Here is a 20,608-nt window from a genome sequence, read left to right on the forward strand (position 1 = left end):
CAGCAGAAATCTTTTGGATGAAAGCAGCAAAGAGAGTGCCAAAACATGGCTGTTCCCAGAATTATTCTGCTCTGTGAATCTGACCGCTCAATCTGCAAAACTATGCACTGGGGAGCAAAGAGCCTGGCAACTTTGTAAGAGGGCATCTCAACACAGCAGATAGGCTCCAGTGACATTCAAAGCTCAGGCACACTTAGCCACAGCACATCTGAATTCCCTTGATGTGCAAGTATCAGATCACGGTATTCAGAGCGTTTTCTGGAGTTATGTAGATTGGAAATAGTCAGGAGCATCATTTCTGCTTTATAGCTTGATTTTCCTTCCTAGTTTTGTCTTTGGCCTGTCATTATGATCATAATAACCTGCTAATGTAATGTTCAGCTTAGATGGCATCACCCATTAGCCAAAGATCTCAAAACAAGCTTCTATCAACTCACAAGATCTCTCTGATAGATAGATAGATAGATAGATAGATAGATAGATAGATAGATAGAAACTATAGTGTCACTTTCCCACATTACACTAACAAAAGGGTAAGGATAGGAACAGGGTCCGGGAGCACAGGGTCCATGTACACCTCCAGAACTCTCACTAGCTTGTCTTTTCATCTGTACAGGTTTATCTCTACAAACCTTTATGAGGTACTGAGGCTTCATGAATACATCTGTGATTTGCCCAGTTGATCCCGTATCTATTTAAAAGTGGCGCAGCCTCTCAAGAGAAGCGAGCGCAAGCCTCCCTTGATCTAGTTAGCCCTAAATTGTCGTTTTACTGGGCAACACTGAAAACAACACCCCTCATTAGAGAAGAGATGGGCTGCATAGCCTTTTCATTAACTTCTGACTGCACTGTGTGATTGTTTTGCCATCATGGCCAACCGATTTCTATGAGGAGGAGAAAGAAACCTCTTAGTTTGCTGAGTATCACTGGCCGGATCTGGCTCATGAGCACAGCAGAGGTTATTGATAAGAATCAGTCTTGCAAATACATCGATTGCAACTGAGACCTTGAGGGCAGCATGGTAGAATGGGGTGAGGAGGGATGGAGAATTGCACTTGATTTCACAATCTGAGTTATCTTGCTTTGATTACATCATTGATCATATCAACTGCAATATGTTGGTGAGAGCAAGTACAGGGAAGGCAAAGAAGAATAATTGATTGCAATAATTTGCAATAATAATTTTTGATTGGAAGATCTTTTGGTAGTTTATATTTTGAGCAGTGCTGGCCTCCTACCAGATGGAGGCAGCTCAGATCTCAAAAGCAAGGAACTCTCCCTTTTCCACCTCCACTCGCCGTTGCACCTCATGTGGACTATGTGATAAGCCTAGTAACTCGAATTTGGGATGCTGAGACAGCTTGGGAGCAATGTAGGCTGAAACATATGGTATAAGGTCTACACATGACGTTTTCCTTAGGGGAAATCTCTTTCAAAACGCTCAAAGATGTGGCATGCATTGGATATGGTAGCCCTCTTTTGATCTTGGTTTTATTTTAGTAGGATAATAAGATGCTGATGTTATACTACCAGGCTCTGCTTGTTTACATAATTACCTTTGATTGCTTTTAGAACAGTGCACATTTAAATTCTAGGAGACACCGACATTCTGTAATACGCCATCTAAGTGATTTCAAGGTGTATTAAACATTGCTGGCATTACCTGACATGAGGTGTGCTGACCCCACTTAAAGAATGCAAAGCTCAATGCAAATTGAGCCCCAAATGAAAATTAACAGTCTCTCAAGTCCTGATTTCTCTGTGTATCACCAAAATGGATCCAGTATGCCAGCCTTTCTGGAGGAAACCTACCGTGCTTCATTCAGCTTCTGACCCCAAAAAGGCCCGTGTCCAAACCAAACTGTGCATTTTGCTAATCAGTATCTTTTCCTTTTTTAGAGGGTGCTAAGTCTGTGGGACCCAGTAAAAAGCAGCAGTTGTAAATGGGAGCCAAAACATACCCTGTAGCAACGACAAATAACTTCCATCCCTTGGCTCTCAATGATCTGTAAAACTTTTATATAAGAGAGTTCAATCAGTGACACAAATCCTTAATTAAATATTTATCGTGTGAGCTGCAGATGCGAGCAGTGCCAAACCACAGACATGCCTGGATGGTCTGTATGAAAAACCCTCTTAGAGAAAATGACTGCTTTTGAATTTGTGCCACGGATTGAAGTAAGTAGGTTGTGATCTACGTCATAACGAGAGCAGAGGCTGCTCTATGGATTGCAGCTCTTGGAGTAATTTAGTAGATTCCTCTGAATTCAGAAGAGGACAGTCTATTGTTCCAAGTAAGCACCTTCATTAAGAAAAGAGGCTATCTAAAATTAAAAGAAACCAGATAAATTGTTTTTAAAAATAGTTGAGATGAATTTCAGTGACTGTATTTTAATTTTTATTAGTTTTGAGTATTAAAGGCCAGATGGCCCGAAGCTCACATCTGTTAAACTCTATCAGGACCTTTGGGAATGGCATAAACAGTTTGCCTTCTGCAGTGGTCCTTGCCATTCATCAGTATTCAGTTCATTTGGTTCCTTGGAGATGCCCCATGGAGAGTGTCCCCTCTGAGTGTGTCTCTGCATGCTAATGCTAATACATCTTCTTGAATAATCTATTAAAACTGAGGATTGCTTCTGGAGCTTCGTCTTTCTGGGGTGTTTCCAAACACATGCAGCAGGTGATGCTGTTAGAGAGCCATGGGAGCGTTACACTGAAGTTACAAAACTCTAAATAAATGGGACTGAACTCCGAGAAAGCAATAACTGCCACTTGTTGTAACCACTTGAGTGTGAACTTTCTGGTTTGCATGCTGATACAAAGTAAAGTCCAAATCAAAGACTTGGACTGAAATCAGGTTGTGATCTTTGCAGCCAGCCCTAAATAAAGATTAGGATAGAAACAGCTCCAGCCTTTGCATACAGATCTGGACCTGGCATCTTCAGCCCGATCATTAATTTCAACTGATCCATGAACCAAAGGTAGTAGGAGATTACAGAGTTTGCTTTAAAATTCAGCAGCTTAAGTTGACAATGCTTCTTGTTTTCTTTTGTCTGCAAATGCTGATTAAAAAGCCAGAGCTGACATTCCTTAATTCCCTCAGGAAAACAAAACTTGCCACTCTGCAAGGAGAATTTGAGAGCGGCAAAGTCCAACTCTCTTGTCTAAATTTCAGGGCTTTATCTGCTGGACAGTAACCAGATCTTAGTGAGGCTGAGATTTCTAACAGCATCAGGAGATGAAATCTATAGTACATAAAGAACACCATTACTATTCTTTCAAAAATGTTGTGGCTTGCAAATGATATCGCCAGAAGATTATGCGTTCTACCTGTGTGCTGCCAAAATGACTTACGCAGAGTCTAGCACTGGTTCTCATATCAACCTGATGGCAGCTGCTGCCAATGCATTTTTGTTACTTAGAAAATCTTACTTAGATTTTGTGGGGAAGATAAGCAAGCTGGGATAAAATGTCCCATGGGCAAACTCCCTTGTGTTCCATGGGCTGCCACTAGCAACATCAGACCACTATGTCAACAGCGGTGTAATCCTCTGCAACTTTCGAGCTGCGTGATTTCCTGAAGCAGACTGCTTAGGGGAAAATATGGTTTGACAGGGAAACTTCTTCATTGCTGTCAAAGAAATACTTCACTCCTGAGCAGCAGAGGCTTCCATTATCTCTGTTACTACCAATGTTAGGTCCAGCGTTTTGGATTTTGTTTTTGTGTCCCCCCCCATCTCTTCCCCCAGTATTTACTGTTTTCATGTACTTGGCCAGGTGGAGTTCTCACTGACTTCAGTCCAGTGACTTTATTTTACATCTGATCTGCACTCTGCAGTTGTATTAACCGAAATAGAAACATGGCACCATGTTATCATCTTTTGTTTAAAGCTTTTCATAGCAATACAGCCATAAATTAGGGAGAAAAAAAAATTTTAAACCATTCTTACCTAGAGAAAATATTTCCCATAGCAGCACTCCAAAAGACCAGACGTCACTCTGTGTTGTGTAAATTTTATCAAAAATAGCTTCTGGAGCCATCCACTTGAGTGGAAGTCTTGCCTAAGAATGCAAAAGACACAACACATTGCCAGAACTGTTGTTACTAATTTGCCCAAGGAAATAAAAATTTAAGATTAGCACTTCAAGATTCTTCCACTTACATCTCCTTTCCGTACATAGTCAGGATCTTTATAAATATCCCTGGCTAGTCCGAAGTCACAGATCTTGACCACGTTGTTCTCTGAAAGAAGGATGTTCCTTGCTGCCAAATCCCGATGAATGCACTGTGAAGGAATGAGGACAAGCAAGATCAGAGGGTCTGCCTGGACAACGAGCCACCACTGGAGACCTTCTTTGGAAGTGGAAAGATGAATGACCTTTTGTTGTGAGCAGGTTAGAGAGGGGAAACGTGTGTGGGAATCTGCTGCAACTATACTGTCATATGCAAAAGAGAAAATAACTCAGGGAACAAGCCAAGTATTACAGTTAGTTTTCTGATTTTTCTGTGTGAAATAACTTTCACAGTTATGGAGAGACGAAGGGAGTGCCATTTTCCAGTTAATTGTTCTGCGGCAAATTCGGGAGAGGTCAAAAAGCAGCTGCAGCTACATTTGCAAATGCGGTCCCATGAGCGTGGGTGAGACTGGGATAATTGCACATAGGCAATTACTGTGCTGTGACTTCTGTGGGCACTACACTGGTAGCTGCGTGGTAAGTGCAAGCTCTCAGGTTTGTGCATACTTTGGCATGTTTATTACATTCAATTTACTTCAAAAACAAGTGTTCCACAGGCTACAAACATACTTTTTTTTGTATTGAGAAGAAGTGCTAACTTTGTTGATAGTCTCCGACATTACTGACAAGCTAAATAAATAGCTGTATACTCCCTCTTCATTTTTCAGTAGTACTTTTGTTGACCATCCTAGAAGGATCTTTCTCTATGAGAAGCCTTTTCTGCATTTATTTATGAGACAGTTCTGTGAATTGCCTTACAATCTGTATTCACTCCTTCTATCTAAACTCTCAGATACAGACGCCAGTCCTTGTAGCCAAGAACATGATGGATATTCCTTCGCAACTTTTACTGTGCTACTTATTGCTTAACCACCAGAGCTAATGTGATCTCCAACACTTTAATATAAGACCAAAAGCAAGTTACTCAGGCTCAAAAATATATTTGGATTTCTTCATATCAGATACTCGTGATTCTGTGAAAGAAGTTCAGCCCTGACGTTTTAATGAGCTCACTTTTCGGGAGGCGAGAAACTCCATGCCTTTTGCCACTTGGAAGCTATAGCAGATCAGATCCTCCAAAGTCAAGGGCCGCTTGTACAGATCCTCAGCGTCTAGGAGAGATCAAAGACATGGCAAAATGCTAGAGCAACAGCTCCAAACGTTTTTGGCACTGGTGCCACTTGCACGCTGATGACCCCAGCCCCGCATCTTAGTATTGTTACGCGAGTTAGCTACTAGGATTACAACTCTGGTTTAGGAACCACTGACCCAGAGGCAGACGATCAGATGATTAAAAAAGTTCCATCCAACATTAATCATGTCATTTAGCTATGGGGAAAACAACATCTGGGGATAAAAGTGCGGGAAATTATAGTGAGTGAGGGATGAGACTGAGGACAGACTGGGCCCACAAATCTTCTGGTAAAATATTGCTATTCCTCCTCTTACACAAGAGGAGCAGTTTTTATATGCGTACGTTACTGCAAATCTCTTTTTGTGATAAAGTTGGAGTGGGGCACAGGCGAGAGGAAGAATTTGCGATTTCAGGAACGAGTCAAGCTGTGTAAGGGCTTGTAAAGTGTGTCACTCTGTGTGTGGCACTAGCCAAGTAACAGACATCTTTACAATAGAAGATCTGGGATTAGGTAGGTTTCTTTTACCTTCTTCATCATCTTCTGAATCGCTGTAACTCTTATCTTCAATAAATCCTGAGCTGGCAGAGCTTCCTGTGCTGGCTACACTCTCAAGGCGCCTCTTGATCAGTTCGGTCAGATCACTGTTGGACTCATCCAGACTTTTCTCTGCTTGGTCAGAGTTTTCCTGGGACTAGAAATGGCATAAAACTGATTTTTAGCTTTGGATGATGCAATGCCTGGGGATTCAAAACATGTAACAGAACAGCATATGGAGAAAGCGTCCTCTGAAGATAAGCTCAAAACATGTTTGAACACGATGTTCTCTGAATAGCAGAACTAATGAAGCCTGGTTTCCTATTTATTAATACAGAACCTCCCATTTTACCAATAGCAATATTCCACCATAAAAGTTCGCTGGAAGCTGGCTGGGTGAGACTGACAGATGAGCAGAGAGATAATGTAATTCTGTACCTCTTGCTTTCTTAGGAAACCATGCTAAAAATCACAGCTCAAGGTGTGTGCATGATGTGCACTGAAATGCATCTGTCTCCCCCTGTCCTGGGGAGTGAGACATAACCGGTCCCCACAATTCATGAAAACAATGGTGAGAAAAGAAATTTTGAGTGACTGTACAGGAAAGTCTCCTTCTCTTACACAAAGTACCTTATGTACTTTTATGCCTGTACACAATAGCTATAATAATAATAATAATAATAATAGAACCATCCAGGAAAATGATCTTGGGGAGGCTCCAGTTTCTGGCAGGGCTTAGATCAGAGCGCCTGTTTGATGCTGTATTTTCACAATGAGGAGGTTGTCCCATCCTCTCCCCATCACTGATTTCTGGTGTTCTGTATCTTCCCCCATATCCTAGCCCAGTTTGGGCTACCACAAATGTTTGTGTGGATGCAGAGAACCGTTTGGCAACCAAACCCATTTGGTTAGTTTTAATGCAGACCATGTTCGTGATCCAGCTTGCTGCAGACAGCACAGACGTTTCAGTTGGTGCAGGGGAAGGGAGAACACAGAAGATGGGAGTGAGCAGATGAGGGAAGGGTGAGCTGCTTTCGGTAGCTGGGGGAGGGTGGACCTAGAAACAAAAATCCCCAAACTGAGCTTGTATTTTGGGAGGGTTCACCTTCTCCTAGTTCAGTTAAAACCAGTTTTTTAGTACTACTGTGTTGCCCACCTTGTGCTGGGTAGTCTCTCACAAGTAATTCCCCCTCTCTCAAATGCACTACAGTGCCTGGGTATTTGCAACTAATTCTTTAGTAGGTGCTAGAAAAGAAGAGGATGGGAGTGAGATCCTACAGGGCAAAAAAGTTTCCTTTTCTTGCTAATACAAATTGAAATGTGGTGAGAAAATAAAGTGCCTATATAAATACCAAACTCTCAGTGCCAATGCAGAAAAAAATCCAACTTGTGGTCAGTGGTTGTTAATTCTTTGCTATGTGACTATGAGAAGCTTGTAATTTTTTTTACCTTGTATGCAATGAAATCTCCTCGTTTTCCTCTTAGATAGTTGGAGAGATTTCCATATTTGCAATATTCTACTATGACCATTAAAGGACCTAAAAAGACAGTGAAAGATAAATGAGTTTTGAAGCACTGTGAAGCACTTAATACTAACCTATCCTTACAAATCCTCTTCAAAATAAGTAAATACTGTCATTGCTGTTATTCAGATGAGGAAATTAGGAAACAGAGAAGTGACACTCCAAAAGCACACAATCTGTGGTGGATATGGAGAGAAGGGAATACAGTGCTGATTCTTAGTTTTCCCCATTAGATGGTAAGAGTTGGTATTTATTCCTTATTTATAAACAAAGGAAAATTCAGAATGATAAATAAGAATATGCAATCCCATACGCTATTAAGGTTGTTTTACTCTATATGGAGATCCATAGCATGGAGCAGTCTTCCTTCTCTGCTGCTTTCACAATTGTTTGTTTTAGGTGGAGCTGATGCCACTAGAGGCAATAAAAGTATGCATGATCATTGAGAGATTTAAATCAAAAGTTGCAAAAATATTTAGTCTGAAGTTTTTGAAAGCCTGGCAAGTCCTATCCATTTCTTCCTTTCTTATTTCTGTGCAAATTACTGTAGAGTTCAATGCAATTGCTGCTTTTATACAATTATGCATATTTTTAAGCTCTTGAAAATGCTTTTATGCTTCAGTGTGAGCTATTAGAAAAGGGAAAAGCTACATTCTCTACCTTTAGCATAATCACTGCTTTTTGTAATCATCAAATGTAAGATAAGGTGCAATCGTGGGACTAGAACGCATATAAGCATGTATTATTATCAAACCTAAGCAACCAGGCTTTCATGTCCAGAAACCCTTTTCTGTCTAGAAGGTCTGTAGTTCAGGCTTAGGAGTTTGAACTTCAAAGGAAAAGTGCTGAGAGCTGCACTTGGCCATTCAGGAAGGAGGCAGCTCTAAGCAGCGCTTCTCTCCGGCTCTATCAGCAAGACGCGTACAGGCTTGTGCTGCAGTTTGCCCCTTGCTCTGGCAGGGACGTGTCAGAAAAGGCTGAGAGCAGGGCTGGAAGGGGGCCAGGAGGGAAGAGTGTAAAGCATATGCTATACATTACTTCTAACTGCTCAGCCAAGGTGTTAAAACTTGTTATTAATAAAATATAATATATATTATATAGATATATATAAAATATATATAATAAAATATGTGCATGCTTAATATCAGTCTTCATCAGGAATACTGTTATACGGTTACATAAAACCTAACAAGGAAGGAGAAAGCACTGTAGTCCGCAATAGTATTTTAATAGTAACTCTTATCCCAGTGTCTGTCTTGAGAGCTCAAGGCTATTTTTCTTTAGTCCGCAGTTGCGTTGCTCAGAGGTAAACAGTGCCCTGCAAGGCCGTGCTGCACCGCTCTGCTCCCTCCACTGCTCCCCAGAGCAATCGGTGCTTTTCCTAGGCAGCTTGCGGGGAAGAGTGAGGGTTACCTCTGCACCCAGGGGGGCAATCAGGATGGAGCAGGCTGGAGAACGGGAAACTGAGGGACTCCCAGGAAAAAGACTGTTTGATCGGTTACTGAGATGTGTTTTACTATGCAACTAGAATTCTGCGGCTGAATTAGTGCTTTGGTTAAAAACTGTTGATCCCTTAGTAATGCTGCCATGTTTTAGGCACCTGTTTGTGTTAAGCCACCTCATTGACTTGACAGCATTCATAATGTTACTTCCCCTCTGCTCGCAGTCCCAAGCAAAGGCTACTTGCTTACACATCGGAATCTTACAACCCCCAGCCAAAGCTGGCCGTCCTCCCATACAAGCTTTTGGGGTCTGCCGTGCTCCAACAATTCCTGCAAGTTCCCTGGTCATGGCTCCCAGATTACAGCCGTTGTGGTTGCTGACTCCTCCTTGGGGAACTGGGGGTGTCTTGCTGGAGGGCAGATTTCTTTCCTGGCATTCCACCAGATCTACCTCACTGCAGTTTTCTTTCTTCCCCCGTGACTGGACAACTACATGTCCTTTGGGAAGATGACAGCTTCCGAGTCTCGGATGACAACAGATGTGTGCGCCATCTCTCTCGCTCTTTCCCCTTCATTTATTCTACTTTTGGTTTTTTGTCCTCAGCTCTCCTAAATCTGTCCTTTGGAGATTGTTTTGAAGGTTCATTGTAAGCAGGCATCTTTGAGAGTTGTTACTCTGAAGCTAAAGCACGGTATAGTAACAGCCAAGGACGCTTTGTATGGCAGTATGGGAAGGGATGTTTTAGTGACACAGGTCTAAGATTTATGGAGTCCTTTGTTGCACTTTGCAACAGATTCTTTGTGTGATGTACAGCCAGTTGTGTCAGCTCAGCCCCTTGGAAGTCCATGCTGTGGCTCCATTCAGCTTTGGACTGCCTCAGGTTTCCTGTATACTACGCAAAAAATGCCTGCCTGTGCCCGGCAAGGGTGAAGTGCTTGGGAAAGGAGGAGGCCTCAAGCAGCAAGTGCTCAGCCTGGTGCATCCTCCTGATAAGGCAGGGAAGAGGGAGGAGAACCTTTGAAATGATCAGTAGTGCCTATGTGGAGGAACTGGGCACCTAATTGCAATTAAGGATCCTGCCTCCCTTCAGTCATTAATCCTTTTTATAAACGAGCTTACAAAGTACAGAGAAAAAGAAAATAAAGAAGTGACACCACTGGCTGGGAGAAGACGATCAGAAACCATTGATGAGATGTGGCCACAAACTGCAGTAGCAGCAGCTCTCCTATGACCAGAGAGGTAGAAGTGCTTGTGCTTGCACTAACTGCATGTGCATGAGACTTGGACTACACCACAGTTACATCCAAACAACATTGTATCTGAAAAGCATTTCTTCTTTGCTCCTTATTTACTCAGGAATTCTCACCTCCAGCTTTTGTGCAGGCTCCCAGCAGGTTGACTACATTCAGATGATGTCCTATATGAATGAGGATCTTCAGTTCAGACATTAAAGCCTTGCATTCATTAGTAGTTGCACATTCTGCTTAAGATAAACAGTAAAAAAATCATCTTTAGACAACAGGATATTTTTAACAGGACACAGCAAGATCCTGTTTATATTTGGAAACAAAAACCACCCAGGTTACTTGCAGTATCTTTGCTTTTCAGACTCTTAAACAGATAATAATTCATCCGTTTCATTGTCTGTTGACCTTTATGAAGTGGAATAACACTTTATCTTTCGGATGACTCTTCCTTTCTCTAGCATGGGTTATGGAGGGTTACTGTCCCATAACAGAGCAGCAGATAGCAGATAGCCTTTGCAAGGACTGAATTTCGCAAACTTAGCAAAGGAACAAACAACCACTGCGTGCAACAACAGCACACAGAAGAATGTGTTCTTCCATCTATAATGGTGGTGCGCAGTTTAGTTGTACTTCTTTACAATACCTCGGGATGTATTTTTCCACAGTACTGAGCAACGCTCCACTGCAGGCCATGGAGGAATCCCACCCATCTGTAAGTTGGGTCCCAAAATGTACTGGAGAACATACAGCATTACCAAATCTCAGCCCTGTGAGATCTCATCAACCCAAGAAACAAATTTTCCAGCAAAGCAGAGGGGGCCATATTTGTGTGCGAACCATGAACTTGACACTTGACAAAGCACTGGCTAGCCAGCTACACTGTGGTTTCATTCTCTTTTGCTGCCAAAGCTAAGGAAGGCACTCTCAGACCAGAACGTTGTTCAGATGCTGGCTTGTTTCCTCTGCCTTCTTTCCAAAACTTTCATGATGTATTTTAGCAAAATGGGCTGCTTTTGCCTTTGCATCGTGTAAGATTTAAAGACGAAGAAACAGTTACGTAACAGATCATTTGGTGTGACAAATGTAACCTCTTCATCTGTTTGGAGAATCCTCCATAAACAAATCTTTCACCAAATTGTGTCCTAATGAAGAAGCTATTCCAAGCGCAAGATTTCTTCAGTCAACAGTGTTTCTAGATGGGTGTGTACATGGGTGGCATTACTTCTGATTTACCCTGACATGAGCTGGAACACATGCCTGGCAAAATCTGAACAGAACAGCCTCAGAAGTGTTTCAGAGAGTCTTGCACATTAAGTTTTTGCCTTCAGTCCAGAACTGATACCATCTTACTTCATGGAAATGACAGATAATGCTAGAATTACAGAAATGTAGACATCTCCAGAGCCTCTTTTTTTTTTTTTTTTTTTTTTTCCTGAATGGATTGATTCACACTAGAGAATCTGCTTTTTCAGGAAAATGATGGATTATGGGCATGTTAGTGGGGTGGGACAGGTTAGAGCAGGAGGCTGCTGCCTCCACGGGGGGAGGAAGGTGTAAAATGATGGAGGAACTGTCAAATAGTGTGCTGAATATGTGCAGGCAGGGTAGAGTTGACATGAGGATCAGTTGGGAAGCGCAGCGTGGAAGTGCGTGAAAACCCAGAGCTATCCAGGGCAGTAAGTTTTGGCCGGAGAAGGAAATGTGTCTGGATCAAGGGCTTCTAGGATATGTCAGGGATTTGGAGATGGGCATGGAACAGAAGAAACAACAGCAGGAGAGAAGATGATCAGCTGACTAATGAAGAGAAGGGAGACCAGATTTGGAGGAGGTCCAGACAGGTGATAAACTGATGTTTTTGAAATTTTGGAGAGATGGGAAGTAGCAGAGCATCAGGAGAGGCAGGTAGCAGCAGAAGCCAAATACCGTGACAGAAGTTCCTGAATCATGGCATTGCAGGGGTTAATACTGTCATGCAGCAGCAGTGCAGAGCAATGTGGGCTATGAAAAGCCATCCAGGGAGCATTGATTGTACCTTTCAAAAATCCTAAGTGAACAGTTAAAAACCTCCAACCCAAGTAGTCAATGTACTGGCTGATGCATTTATTCATAAGCTGTCTGCAAAGGCTTTGTATGTAAATACAATATGAAAGAATATTCTCCGAGTTCCCCCCTTTCCCTCCACTAAATGGTAAAACCTTTCCTTAATTTCAGTAATTGCAGACAAGTTGTCTCTAATTCACTCCCTTGGCATTGCTTTTTTTTCAACCCCTTGAACCGTTCTACATCTGGAAGGGCTGTGATCGAAGGCTTAGATCCAATTTCAGACTATCTAATGTAATTACATTCTGTAATCTGTTTCCCTCCTAACCCCACAGACCTGGAAGCTGCTGTTTCCCTCCTCTAGGAATACAAGACTTAATCAGCAGCACAGCAAGGAGCCCGCTTGTCATTTCCTACACGTTAACATCCACTGTATAATGACTAATTGCTCCCATACGACAAACCCACTCCCTTCTGAACACAATGAACATGGGACTGGTTTGGAGCTGAGAACTGGAAACCTCATTGCCCACAGGTTCCCTGAGGAGTCTTGTGAGAATCTCAGAGGGATATGTACCTTTAAGCATTTTTACGGCAACAGTTTTGCAGGTTGAAGATTTATCAATGCCAAAAGCAGACGCCTCCACCACCTTCCCAAAAGCACCATGACCCAGTGTTTTACCTAGAGAAGCAAGAGTCGAGAATGAGCCAAAGGGGACTTACGACAGTCTGCATCAGATAAGAGGGAACATGCATTCTCAGCTATGCAAGAAATACAAGACTCCAGTGCCCAGGCACAACGTAGACATAGACCGACAGTCAATAGAAGCCTGTATCACATATTTGCAGTATATGGATATAAACATTATGATTTATATCCATATGACTTTAATGCAATACAGTATGTGATAGAGCAGAGTAGAATAAATAAATCTGTATTCAGCTAAAGGCAAGGCTGAATACATATATATGGCTTAAGGGTAAAAACTTTACATATAGTTATCCCGAAGCCCAGGAAAGTCAGAGTTTGGGTTAAACATAGAATTGTGGAACCCTGATCTCTCATGAATCACAGTCATGGAGATAGTCAGCTAAGGCACTCAGACAGTCAGAACCCTTTAATCCTGCAGTTATTGACATTTATTTTACCTAAAAGCTATACTAAATGCAATTTAAGATGATAATATTTCTTTATTTTCCCTTTCATTTAGATTTTCATGCCTGTATTACCTAGTGTGCTCTGAGGGCTCTGACCCACAATGCAGCAGAGTACACTGGGTGTCATGGTCTGGCTTTTTGGTTCTGTTAGTTTGATCTTATGTCCCACCATCATCTAATTTTTTGCTATTTTTGTCTGTCTTCCTCCTCCTTCCATGTTTTCCAGCTTAAGCACCGAGAGTACACACAAATACAGATATATTCCCTACACTCGTCATTGCACACAGATGTTACTGGTTCTCTATACAAACACAACCTGCTTTTTACATTTTCTTGCTCCATCATCCAGTGAGCTGAGTTGTCAAATGAAATTTGGTTCATTTTTTCATGATAGCTCTTTACAACTCAAAGCCTAGTTCAAAGGACTGATGAGGAATTGATTATTTGATGAATTGATAGATTTCTTCAAAATAAAATTCCTTGAAAGACTGTCACCTTTCAGATTGACTTCTCTTTCCCTTTTCCTCTATGGGTGTGAAGCCATACTTCTGGCAGGGACAGAACCTGGATGTCCCTTTCTTCCCTGTCAAGAGTTTGGCTTCACTTCTCCAAGACAGAAAACGAGGTGGTAGCTATCTTGAGAAAGACAACATCTCTGTTTTTCTTACCAAATCCCGTATTTCACCCCCCATTAAAGATGATCCTGAATTCTGTGACTCACTGCCAATTCTCCCCGAGGATGGTAGTACACTGGCAGTGAGTGATAGGCTGCTTCTTGGGTTATACAACAGATCCACTGAAATTGAGGAGCGTTAGAAATCATCATTCTTTACAGTAATAATACCCAAACCACTCACCCAGCCGCAGTCTGTCTCTTGGGAACTCCCATTTACTGCTGTCATAGGGAAGACGGTCACACTGCTCGTCAAGAGGCATTTCCTCTGGATCCATTATGATTGACAGGTATCCTGTTTTAATATCTGTGGCATCAGGCTAAAAACAGGGTGTGGAGAAATTATTCACAGTCTTTACCCTGCAATTCTAATGGGAGAACTGTCGTCTGCAAGACTGAGTGCTGGCTGGGGAATTCCTTGAATTCCAGACTTAGCTCTGAAATTTATTCTGAACCATGAATGCATCGCTTCAGCTTCCTGCCTATCTTTTTTTTTTTTTAATATCTGGGAAATAAATATTTATGTATGCCTGCCACTCATGGGTGTTGCAAAGAGTCATTGATTAATGTTGGTAAACACTCTGAGGACACAAAATCTATCACTGTCTTCTACCTGTATCTATTAAAGGAAATCAGTGCTTTTCTTTGGGAACTCCATGAGTTGCGTTTTCTGATACACTGCAGAGCATTTTGGCATTTTCATAGTGTTTTGTTTTGCAGGTTGATTCTCCAAAGTTATCCACTTCATGGCTATTGCTTATTACAATTTAAAATTGAAAGCTGGTGAAAACTGCTACTTCTAATGCTGCTCAGTGAGAAATTGTGATTTGGTGGGTCCTGTGGGCAGACTTGCATGGGTGTAAAACGTAATAGGAAATTTCACTGTTGTCCACAACTCTGTTAAACTGAGGTCAAGGAGGAAAACATTAATTTAATCACTGGATTTGCAATAGGAGGGGAAATTTTACTCTATAAGGGATCAGCACTGGAACTGTAGTTTGGTGAGCTTCAGAGCAGAGAGCTGCGGTTTCCTTTCTGTTTACTGTTTGTTTTAGGAGAAACAGACCTAAATTCCTTGGAACTTTACTGAAACTTTACTTTTTTGAGTCACAAAAGCGAGATGAAAGGATAGCAAGACTTGGAGATGAAATAAGCTGTGTGGTTTGAGCTCGTTTCTAGAGCAAACAGCCTGTAATCTTTCTTAAAACAGGGCCCTCTCTAATACCTACGTTTCAGAGAAATCTGAGTGGACAAGTGCTGAAATCAAGCCCTCATTTTAGGGGATTTAGGACTTTTTTTCAATTTCCTAATCTTGCAAGCCAGTTTGATTCATAAAGAGGAACGAGCCTGATATTATGGTACCATGGAAGTGGGTAGAAATCTCACAAGTGCAAGTGACCTTTTCAGAAGTCAAAGGACTATCAGCAGAAATCCTGGACTGAAATTTTATAGGAACGTTTTGCAGAGTTATTCTACCATCTGTCCCAAACATTTGGCCCTCAACTCTACGCATAAACTGGGCCCAGTCCCAGACCCTTTGTGCGATATGGAAGCTCTCTTACTTTTCTCAGTTTCCGAATGAATAGGGTCAGAAGAAGCCAGAAGAGGGTAGCGGCTAAACCAGTGCAGACCAAAATGATAACTTCAATGTTGGATTTCTCCTCAGAACCTGCAGGTTAAATGTACAACCAAATTTTAAATGTAGCCAAAGTCCATGACTGAACAATAGTTCCCATCAGTCCAACACAATATATGCGTTTCGCCTTAGCTTGGAACTCACCTTGTATTTTAATGAAGGCCGATGTGCTGTCTTGGCCCATGTCATTGGACGCCTTGCATTCATAGAGCCCTTCATCATCCTTTTTCACTCGCTCAATGACCAGGGTATTATTTTCCATGGAAATTCCTGTTGTAAGGGATTTCAGTTAGTATTATCACAATAACCTACCTGCCTACAAATGCTTTTAGGAGACAACTGGAAGTCAGCTCCTGTCCGTGCAGACCCAGTACATGCTGCTGTTAGGAGGCATTTTAATACTATGCTCCTCATTGTAGTCTGGCAACAACCTTTCCCTGACTTTTTTTTCCTCCTCAATACCTGTGTAAATTGCTTGGGGATCATTTAACCAACAGCAAATGTGGCTCTTAATTTATTATGAGCAGACAGAGCCTGAGAAAATGTCTACGGAAGTTATGGGTAGATAGGTTTTCTGATAGCAATAAGGTACACTAGGGAAAAAAGGGAATTCAGTGAAATTATTGGAGAAAGCTGATGTCTTGGAGGCTGTGGGAAGTATTGGGAGTTCTAACATGTGGAACATGGAAATCAGGTTATGCACATCCCTGGGAAAATCACTGTGTTGAGCAATCGTGGATTCACAGGCAGCCATGGGCTAGAGGTGGAGTAGAAAGAGGGAGATTGCCTAGATACGATCCATGTGAGGCTTTTCTACATGTAATTTTCCCGATTAAATTTCCACATTTATTTTTTCCTTAATATGTGGCACAAAACTGAGAGCTCATCTGTTTCACTAAGGATATGTTTGGGGCAGAAATAAAGAAACAGGTCAGGCTTTGAATCCAAAAGGGAAGGACATTTTGAGTTTCTGGGTGTTCTGCCTGTGAGTCCTGTTGTTGTTAACATGAGTACTGCACATGACTTTCCATGCACTGTGCTGAAATATTTACCCTGAGGTGTTTTTTCCAAATATTTTATTTATGTTTCCATTGGTTGGATGAGTTACATGCTTGTCCCTCTAGAATTATTTATAAAATTTCAGTAGCTATAAAGAGTTTCTCTCAGAACAGTCTGATCTGAATTATGGATGATCCTAGATTTCCTACCTAGTCCAAGATGCAAAATTAAAGTCACAAGACCAGCTACTGACATGGGATTCTCCATGATTTATAGGAGATGTTGGGACAGAGAGCTGGGAAGGAATTCCAGGCCCAGGTAAGGGAGCCCACGCTCCCTGCCCACGGTAGCACTGCACCTGTACTGCTCTGTACCCGTGGGGCTGGGAGCACGTTCTCATTTCTATGTTGTGGGAGACAAAGAAAAGAGGTGTCATATGCCATGGCGTGCCCTGGACCCGACTGTTCGGTGACTGCCCACAATTTGCTGCCGTATATTCCGATCAGACCCCAAGGATATCTGACGGGTCAGGCTTGTGTTTTCAGACCCACCTGATGAGCAGGTACACTCTGTCTCGGGTTTGTAACAAACTGTTGTCTTGCACAAGCAGACCGAACAGCAGCAGACTGTACTCCCTGATTTACTAATGCCATACTAATGTATGCAGACTATCTGGCTGACTCTGCAGACACAGACACTGCCACGTGCAGAAGGCAAGCTGGATAAGCTGGCATTGGGTTGCAACTGGATGGCAGCTTTGACCTCAAAGTCCGAGCTGGAAACTACTGCAGTGGTCCGATATATTTGGATTTGTGTGTGCATTTCCTGAGGTTCCGTATACCATCCTGACTCGGCCATGCTTGCAGTAGCCACGGAGTTGTAGGTCCTATGTTTGGGGCGAATCAGCGAGTACCATTATCCTGTGTTACGTACAATAGCACAGCACGCTCGGGAAGCAAGTACACTCACCTGATGCTGCTGCAATGGGGTAGCCATTCTTCCTCCACGTAATCTGAGGTTCTGGCGTTCCACTGACTTTGCACTCCAGAATGATCTTGCCGCTGATGTTAACCTCCAGATCCGTGAGGTTTTGTATCACATATGGTGCTGCTTTTGCTACGGTCACAAAGGAAAACAGCACACAGTAAGGTTTCAGAAGGAACCTCCCACAGCTCTGCCATCTTCTTTTGCCACCTGCATGGCCTCTCTGGGCTGGAAGTGGCAAAGATTTGGGTGATGAGTGGTAGCAAAAATCCCCCAAAAGATTATGGGAGGAGTGGGTGAGTTCCTTTGGTTTATTTTCAAACTGACTAAGCTTAGATTTGGCTTCAGCTCGAACCTCCTTGAGGTTCTCATCTTCTGAAGAAAACAGAGGACAGCGAGTGGGTAGAGCAAATGGAGAGTGAATGCAAAAAAAGAAAGAAGGAGGCAAAGAGGAAACAGTTCTAAGGATTTTGTGTCCTCCATCAAGAGTGCAGCTATCTACTTACTACAAAGCATGTTAACCCTCACTTTATGTTCATTTAGAAAAGGTACAGGAAAGCAATGAATAAAGTCACAAGCACAGCATAAAAAGACATAAAACCTGCAATACGGACAGTAGCTGATGGGTGTTAGTACATTTAAAAGACCTTGTTTCTATCGGGGAAGGAGCGCTGGGAAGAGGGGCATTTCCGCGTGTGTTCTCCAGAAGAATTGCCTCTGACATGTGCCAGACAAATAACAGACCCCAGCATTTCTCAGAAGAATGTGATCAAGGTTCCAGTTCTCCCATGGATGTATTCCCAGTTTAGCTGTGTTTTTCCCATAGCCATTGTGTGTAGGTGTCTGTGTAGGTGGAAATTTGACTAAATGAATAAAAATATCTGCCAAGGGAGAGAAAAGTGAATTGCCTGAATGCCGAATGCAGAGAAAGCCCAGTGTCTCCATGTCAGATGATGCTGACAGGTGGCTCCGGTGCCGGCTGTGGGGACAAGCCAAACCACCAGCACTCTGTAATACCAGGGTGAGATTCTTTCCCTTCCTCCGCACTTCAGGAAGAGGCAGGTGCTCATGCCACTTCTTAAAATAAATCGCCTCCCACTCAGGTAGCAGAGCCGTGCTAGCCGCAGCTGTGGCGTGGGTGAGCATTTTCTTCTTGTGTGTGTGCCTACATGGAGCGGCAGCGGACTCTGGGAGTGGTGGTGGCTGCACGGGGTAGGAGGCTGCATGGGAAATGTGCTCCTTCACTTAAACAAGGATGAAGCCAGCACCACACGGCCTGGTTTTTACCTAAGTGACAAGTGCTTATGGCAGCATAGCTGTCCCTTCAGTGTCTCGTTAGCCAGTAATGTAAGCGGAGAAGCCAATTGGAAAATCACTGTCTAATTTGGCTTCTGAAGGACTCTGTCTTCTGCACCCTGCCTTGCTGCTGTTCCTTTCAGTTCTACTCCATTTCTGTGCTTTGGGTTTTTCTTCACCGTTGGAAGATAGCTAATAAATTCACCCATTCCAGCAGTACTTTTTCTTCTGAGAGGGCTTAGAGCTGATCACTCACTCTCTTCACTATGAAGTATAAGAAACTTCACTAATTTTCAGTGAGTTTCTACCAGAAGAAGTGTCCTGCCCTTTATATTCACTTAGCCAAGGAAACCAGGCTTCAGGATCTGTACTGGTACTATTTTTATGAAAAGACAAGACTTGGGGGGTTGAGTATAAGTAAGAAAATACTGTTATTACAACGAAGTGCATCCCACTTACCCAGAATAACCGGTACATGGCACTTGATTATACACTTGACCAGTGACATTTGTGATTACGTCTGCTGGGTCCAAATCTATTTAGGTATCTGTATCATCCTGGCAGCTGTAAGTGGGTGGAGTCTCCTACCAAAGTCATATAGATCTGGGGTGACAGTCCCAAATGGTAGAGTTGTGCTGTTAGTAACATGGTGGTGATGCCTTTTCTCCTCAGTCAACACTATATCTGCACCCAGCATGAAGTTAGGAAGATAAAATGCAGCTGAAATCACCTTTATGTGTAAGGCAAATATTTTATACAAAAGCAGCAGGGGCTGGATGAGTAACATGTGTGGCTAGGTGTCAATCTGCATACAGTAATGTGAACCCCCCCAAAACCAGAGCACAAAGTCTATAATAGGACAGTCCCTAAGAAATGCTGGGCACCTTCTGCTTTGAAAGGCTTAAAGGGAGCAGCAGATGCACAGCATTTCTGCTCCATCAGCAGAACGATAGCACGTCCCGCTGCCGTGTTCCGTTGGCAGGACCTACCTCTGACGAGGAGCTGAGTGTGCTGTTCTAGCGTGTCGGTGCTGTTGTGCTGGTTCTGGGCTCTGCACTTGTAGAGGCCGCTCTGTTCCTTCGTGACATTAGGAATGACCAGCGTCAAAGAAATGGAATAATTGTCAGTTTTCTTGATGACTGAATCACTGAGAGCCACCTCTGAGGAGGGGTAATACCAGGCCAGGTGACTGTAGATGTACTTGGAGGCCCGGCAGGTCAACTGGACGTCGTTCCCCACAATGGTTGTGACTTGCGGGTCTGTTTGCAAGCCAAACGGCACATCTAGGAGGAAGAGAAAGCATGTTTACAATTAAGGCACAACTGAGATCATCTTTGGCTGCCTGGTTGCAACTTGATGATCAAATTTCAAAGATCAGCCATAATGGAATGAGCCAATTTTAATGAGACGTGCATTTGCATGTGCAAACAGGCACCTGGTGCTTGGGGATTAGGTAAGTGATTGTACCTCTCGCGTCCCAGGGCTGACCTGTGGTAGTCTGGCCCTCAGTATTCTAATCATTACATTTTCGAGTAATGAACTGCAAGTTTATAAATAGAAGTAGTAAATGGACTAAGAGAGTTTAATCAGGAGAGATTTTTATCCGGGTAGACAAATGTGTTCATGAGCTTTTCTCTTTCTATCTGTAAGCAGTGCTTGGAAGTGTAATTGCGTAAGAATAGAGACACCTATTCCCATTTCTC

General features: G+C 42.7%; 1 protein-coding gene across 4 annotated transcripts in view; it reads right to left on the bottom strand.

Moving 5' to 3' along the window:
* Positions 1–20,608, bottom strand: part of LOC104634811 (vascular endothelial growth factor receptor kdr-like) — a 135,157-nt gene that overhangs the window by 22,540 nt on the left and 92,009 nt on the right. For 2 of the 4 annotated variants that reach the window (XM_075763721.1, XM_075763718.1), the window contains exons 13-24: positions 19,895–20,188; positions 17,595–17,741; positions 15,771–15,896; positions 15,553–15,659; positions 14,175–14,310; positions 12,737–12,841; positions 10,239–10,352; positions 7,356–7,444; positions 5,898–6,063; positions 5,251–5,348; positions 4,164–4,286; positions 3,951–4,062 (exon numbers count right to left, since the gene is read on the bottom strand). In XM_075763721.1, coding sequence (XP_075619836.1) covers positions 3,951–4,062; positions 4,164–4,286; positions 5,251–5,348; positions 5,898–6,063; positions 7,356–7,444; positions 10,239–10,352; positions 12,737–12,841; positions 14,175–14,310; positions 15,553–15,659; positions 15,771–15,896; positions 17,595–17,741; positions 19,895–20,188 — 1,617 coding nt within the window. Of the gene's footprint in view, positions 1–3,950; positions 4,063–4,163; positions 4,287–5,250; positions 5,349–5,897; positions 6,064–7,355; positions 7,445–10,238; positions 10,356–12,736; positions 12,842–14,174; positions 14,311–15,552; positions 15,660–15,770; positions 15,897–17,594; positions 17,742–19,894; positions 20,189–20,608 lie in introns of all 4 variants that reach the window. The other 2 variants (XM_075763717.1, XM_075763719.1) reach the window with 1 other exon arrangement.

The sequence above is a fragment of the Balearica regulorum genome, chromosome 11 (assembly GCF_011004875.1).
Source record: "Balearica regulorum gibbericeps isolate bBalReg1 chromosome 11, bBalReg1.pri, whole genome shotgun sequence".
NCBI lineage: Eukaryota > Metazoa > Chordata > Aves > Gruiformes > Gruidae > Balearica > Balearica regulorum.